This window comes from Phalaenopsis equestris, unplaced genomic scaffold, assembly GCF_001263595.1.
Source record: "Phalaenopsis equestris unplaced genomic scaffold, ASM126359v1 Scaffold000202, whole genome shotgun sequence".
Classification (NCBI taxonomy): Eukaryota; Viridiplantae; Streptophyta; class Magnoliopsida; order Asparagales; family Orchidaceae; genus Phalaenopsis; species Phalaenopsis equestris.
The window spans coordinates 715,684-722,198 of record NW_018164644.1 but is presented as its reverse complement, the minus strand read 5'-3'; the positions used below and the strand labels follow the sequence as shown (position 1 = coordinate 722,198).

General features: G+C 37.2%; 1 protein-coding gene across 1 annotated transcript; it reads right to left on the bottom strand.

The window, feature by feature from the left end:
* Positions 1–5,927: 5,927 nt before the first annotated feature.
* On the bottom strand, positions 5,928–6,515 carry LOC110022645. The gene has a single exon (XM_020721692.1). The coding sequence runs from the start codon at positions 6,353–6,355 to the stop codon at positions 6,071–6,073; it is 285 nt and encodes a 94-aa protein (XP_020577351.1). The 5' UTR covers positions 6,356–6,515; the 3' UTR covers positions 5,928–6,070.

The window sequence follows — 6,515 nt, the reverse complement described above, 5'->3', positions numbered from 1 at the left end:
AGAAGATGCTGCTTCTCAATTGGATGGTTTGAGGAAAAAGGAGGTTGAAGAAGAAGAAGAAGAAGAAGACTGTGGCTGGTTGTTCGTTGGTTGCTCGGTTGGTTTGGTTGATGGGCCTAAGAAGAGCCAAGGTATTGATTTATAGAAGCTTGAGATCTAAGAAGGAGATGAAATACAAAACATTGAGCAGGATAAAGTCGTTGCTGGTTTTGAGAGTAGACTGATGTCTGGCGCCATTTACCAGCGGCTGCTAGAGGTGGGTCCCAGCATTGAATGCTTCCCAAATAATTTGACATGACAACAAGAATAAAAAAAAGTTCTGTTTACTTACCGGGGGAGTATAGGACCATATTCATTAATTTATCCATAACTACAGTTGAATGATAAGCATTAGAAATGTTAAATTATGCGATATAGTCATATAATATCTATGAATATACATAATGGCCTCTGTAGCGGAACTTTATTGATTTAAATATAATTTATTTTGGCATTAGATAAACGAAGTAGTCTTTCCCGTAAAAAGATAAATGAAGTGGTCCACGGATATCGGAGGTCCGGAGTACGTGGATTTATCAAAACCAGCATCTCGCTCCTGGTTTATGTGTGAAGCATCAGCCGCTGAAATACGGGACTGGTATAATGCATCGGTGGTTTAAATTTATGGCTTATGAGTGAACTCAAACCACCTCAGTAAAATATACTATGACATTGGCTACACTATTGATGTGTGCTAGAAAATTCACGGCGGTAGAGTAGCATTATACGAAAAATTAACACACAGATATGAAAGAGAAACAAGCGGTTATGACTTCAGAATTTTTTACATAAAAACCCGAAAAGGGAAAAACCACGGGATCAGACCCAATTGCGAAAATTCAATATTGATTGATGATTAGAAATCTCTTGTCCCATTGACGGGAAAGAGTTACAATATTTCAGATTACTGTGTCGACTGACTACTTCTGGTTGGTAGTGATTGATGATGATTGGTGGTGATCGACGATAGATAGAAGAGGTTAACGAAAGTTGACGATGGTGGGCGGTGGTCGTCAGCGGTCGGCGGTGTTCGACGACGGAGGTTGGTTATGCTGAGCTGCAGCTTCTCCTCAATGTCTCAGGCTCTTTCTTTAGACTTCAGCCTTTATGAGAGGGATGAGGTTATATTTATAGTGTTATAGGTGCAATTAATGCAGAAATATGAACCATTTTGATTGGACGGTCAGGAGAGCTTCCCTCGATCATACGGCGTTTAATGGACATTTGAGTGCATTAATGATGTCAGAATCGAGTAATCTTGGGCTCGTTGGATTTGTCTTGTTGAGCCACTCGATTTGAGTATAAACTTGTCATATTTGACAGCCGTTTGACTTTCCAAATGTATTCATAAATCTTCTAACTATAGTTTAATGACTTGGTCTGGACTTGATTTGACTTGGATTGGGCTAGTTTTTTTATCATTAGGTCTGTCTCGTCAAACTGATTACTTTGACTATAAGTTTGTTGGAATCAGAGCTCTGGATGACTTTTTATCAAGATTTGAATGTTTCTTGCTTAAAATATCATCCCGAGATTTGTGTTGGATGATGAAAATTTGTTCACTCCATTCTGACATCATCATGACAGTCAAATGTCTATTAAACGTCGTCGGATCGAAAGAAGCTCTCTGGATCGTTCAATCAAAATTGTTCATGTTCCAGCATTAATTGCACCCATACACTAAATAAAGTCACACGCCTCTCACGAGAAGGTTGAGAGTTTGAAATCTAAGGAAGAAATTGAAGCTCTAAGAAGGAGTTGAAGTCCAACACCACCACTGTCGACCGTCGTTGACCGCCACTAACCTCCTTCGACCACCGCCGATCATTGCCGACTTCTTTCGATCGCCATTGACCACTATCAACCACCACTAACCTTTGATGACCATCGCCTACTGCGTCAATCATTGTCAATCTCCATCGACAACCGCTGACTATTATTGATCACCGCCAACCAATTCCCCCACCACTAACCGGACGTCAAGCAACAAATTCATCGACACACCAATGTTATAAATTGTGAAACCTAGTAACCCATTCTCGCCCGTGGGACAAGTGATAGCAACTGCAATCATCTTTTTATAATAGAGCTCTTTGGCTGGGTCAGACCCGTGGTTTTTCCTTTTCAGGGTTTTCAATGTAAAACTTTTGTGACATTATTAGTTGCTTTCTTTTTTTTAAGTGTGTTGAATCTTTGTACCAAACCAAGGTGATAATCTTCTACTCTAATGCCGCGAATTTTTTAGCACCTATCAATTCGGCATCGCCTGTGGGAAACTTCAATCCCACCACTGAAATACTTGTTGGCTTTACTTCATGGCTACTAGACATAATATTCGTTACAACGGGGCATCCTGCTCTAGCTCACATCATTTTAGGGAGCAGTCACGAAGCCAAGGGCGACATTCATTTTCATCTTCCCACCGTGAAAAAAGCTATCCTGCAGACAAAGACGTGGTTAGATCCTTCTCTGAGAGACCAAATGCGCATAATGGAGGAGTATCAACTTAAGATCTTACAACTCCTACGCCTGACTTAACAACTGTTTCCCACACCATTGGATGGAGTTCGTTTACCACTAACTCAGCGACATATGTGAAACACATTGCTCAGAGGAACTCATACCGGCCTCCTTCCCTAAGAAGAAATACTTCCCCTACCACTTCGTGATACTGAGTTCCTATATACCATAAGTTATACTCATCCATCTCACGCAACTCACTTGGCACTGCCACGTCTTTCTTCCATTCCAGATGATGTCATTCGTAATAAGTTACAACGCCTCATTCGGGAAGATTTCCTCTTAGAGAAAAAGGATCGCTTCCCCACTCACTGTAATGTCCATGAATCTTCTCCCTTAGTGGATGTGGTTCTCCAACGCCCCATCCTATTAGGCTTCAAGCTTTCAAACAACGAAACCTACAAAGAGATAATTGACCCTTATGAGCATATTGATCATTATCGAACCATCATGCACATTCAACATGTGCTTTTGTGTCAAGTCTCTTAAAGGACAAGCTCGTGCCTAGTTCTACTCTCTGCTAGGGGGCACTGTAAACACTTTTAATGAGCTTGTCAGATTATTCGTGGAGCAGTTCATGACAAACCAAAGATTATCAAGTATTCATCCCGACTCTAAGAAATTTCTCAAAGTGAAGGAGAGTCGCTCAAGGGCTACTTTCGCAAGTTTTCCACTAAATCTCGTCAATTTTCGGGAATGGATCTGAAGTTATTGAGATGTGTCTTCCTCGTGGGGCTCCGCCTAGGACCCTTCTGCTCATCACTGATGCAAGAGGTAGTTAATTCTTATGTTAACCTTATGCACCCTGTTGAGGCCCAAATCACTGCAGACGAGTTCATCATCACACATAAGGAGCAGTTCGAGCAATTTGGGGGAAAGCACAAGAGTAACGTTGGAGGCAATCATGGTTTAATCTTTCCATCATCAAACAAAACTAAACATTACCGTGATTGTCAAAAATAAAGTTCAAAGATATTGCAAATCTAAAATTGGGCTCTCACAAGTAATGTAAAGACTCTACTCAACCTAAGTCATACCCTTTCCTGAAACAACACATGTGAGTAAATCATGGGTGAGCAACCACAGCTAGGGTTGTAATTGAGCCAAGCCGAGTATATCATTTTTCGTACTTATTTGTATTAGACAAAAAAATATGAGTATAACATGTTTGTATTAGACAAAAAATCATCCAAGAGGTCAATCAAATATCAAATTAAGTTTTAGAACAGTGCTCTATTTTAAAAAAAATGAATACAACATGATTGTACTGGACAAAAAATCAAATAAATGGTCAATCAATTATCAAATAGTGCTTCAGAACATTGTTTTATTTTAAAAAAATATGAGTAGAACATGGTTGTAATGAATAAAAAGTAAAATAGTCGGGCAATCAAATATCTAATTATGCTTCATAAAATGATTTTTTTCCTAAAAAATATGAGTGTAATATGATTGTATTAGACAAAAAATCAAACAATTGGGCAATTAAAAATCTAATCATGCTTCATAAAATAATTTTTGTTCTAAAAAATATGAGTACAATATTGTCCTGCAAGACAAAAAATCATCTATGAGGTCAATCAAATGTCAAATCGAGCTTCAAAACATTGCTTTATTAAAAAAAATAATGAGTACAACATGATTGTTCTGGACAAAAAAATCAAATATGTTCTAAAAAAACATGAGTACAATATGGTTGTACTAGACAAAAAATGAACTAGAAGGTCAATCAAATATCCAATCAAGCTTCAAAACATTACTCTATTATAGAAAAATATGAGTACTACATGTGTACTTGATAAAAAGTGAAATATATGACAATCAGTTATCAGAATATTGTTACAATATGATTGTCCTGGACAAAAAGTCATCCACGGGCCAATAAAGTGTCTAAACATGCTTCATAAAATGATTTTACACTAGGAAAAAATGGTTATACTGAAAAAAAAATCTTCCATGAGGTCTATCAAAAATCATTTCAAGCTTCAAAACATTGGGCTACTCTAAAAAAAACATGAGTATAACATAGTTGTATAAGACAAAAAATCAAACCTATGATTAATTAGATATTAAATTCAACTTCAGAACATTGATTTACTCTAAAAATACGAGTACAATATGATTGTACTCATAAAAAATCATCTAGATAATCAATCAAAAGTTGAATTATACTCCATAACATTGTTTTACTCTAAAAATACATGAGTACAATATGTATTTACTTGATAAAAAATGATCCAACATGAATTATTATTTGTTTAATCAAATGTCCAATATAGTTGCATTAAAGAAAACCATGAGTACAAGCATGTCGTACTTAACATAAAAACATCCATATAACAAATCCAATGTGTAAACAATGATGTACAAGATGATTATACTTAAAAAAAATCTTTTAGTACAACCATGTGTACTTAAATAATTTCAAAATAATCAAATGAATCCGAAAAGAATGACATAGAACATGGCATAGGCTACCTGATAAGTATGAATTAAAAAAATTTATTTGCTACGCTAGAAGACGACCCAAGAGAAGATGACTACTTTACTTGCGACAAAATTGAACATTAAGATTTGAGCCATTTGAAGTGTAGAAATGAGTAACTGAAATGATGAATATTTGGAAATGCCAGTATCTATGGTTTGCAAATGCTTGTGTCTTCCGATTTGTAACACAAAATGTCGACGGTGACAAGAAGAAAAAGAAGGAACCCTTGAATTAAACCCTAAAAGAAGAGATTAAGACAAACTTGAAGCTGTAGAATTGATTTTCTAACACACGCTACTTGCTTTACATCTCAATCAATGTGGGTTGAGTCGGATTCCTCATTTTTTAGGCGAGAAAATAATATTTTACAGATTCTCACGTGGAGGAGTTTGGACATAACTCTACATCCAGACTCCCACCATAATATTTTATCCAGGCGAAGCAATGCTTTCTCCTGACCCAGAGTAATCCAGGCGAAGCAATGTCTGATATTGGACAAGAATCATAACACTTCAGAGAAAAAAAAAGGAGAAAGAACGGGCATTAAGTTGGTTTATTCCCCAACACTTATCCAACAAAAACAAAATCTGTCTCCTTTGAAGTACACAGAAGCTCATTGCATGCAAAGGTCCAAGTGTTCCTTCAAGAGGTAAAAAAAAAGTTGGAGTGCTGAATTGAGCAATGTGTAGGGCATGAACAACCTTTTCTCGATGCCGCAGAGAACGCAATCCTTATGAAGTAAATTTCGTACATATAAGCTGATTTATGGAGTATTTCTTATTTAAATATTTTTTTTTATGCAAATCAACATAACTGTGATTCTCATCCAGTGAGAAGGCTTATGAGTGGCAACTTGCCCTACAAAGATTGATCCAAAATACTTGCAAAGGTAATTTTTCTTAGACGAGATTAATATTTTTTATTTAAACATGATAAATACAGTAAAATTAAAAAAATACACGAAATCCTAGATCTAATGAAATCCTACTATTGGATTTTCTATTGTCGCTCGTAATCGACTGCCTAATTTGGACCCCAGCAGCTCAAGTACATGACTTTTCTGAAGGAATCCTCTGCTCTCTTAGTTTGTTCTGCTTTGCTAACCAAGCCTCTGCTTCCAACCATCAAAGAAGAAGAAGAAGAAGGTGTTTTTCTTGTCTGTGAAAAAGAACCCATTTCTTTTGTTGCCTTTTGGTGCAGAGACCTCATAGCATAGTTCCATCTGCAAAGACCGGCTTGATCTTTCAGTGTTTCCACAGCGCTAATGCTGGCCGCCACAATCCAAGAAGCTCTGCTCGCTGGAGCCATGGCTGCTTCTCAATTGGATGGTTTGAGGGAAAGGACGTTGAAGAAGAAGAAGAAGAGTGTGGTTGTTCGTTGGTTGCTCGGTTGGTTTGGTTGATGGGCCTAAGAAGAGGTCAGGGGTTGATTAATAAAGGCTTGGGATCTATGAAGGAAATGACATACA

Bases quoted from the DNA above. Each gene is read 5' to 3' on its own strand.
- LOC110022645 (XM_020721692.1), bottom strand. From the start codon at position 6,355: ATGGCTCCAGCGAGCAGAGCTTCTTGGATTGTGGCGGCCAGCATTAGC.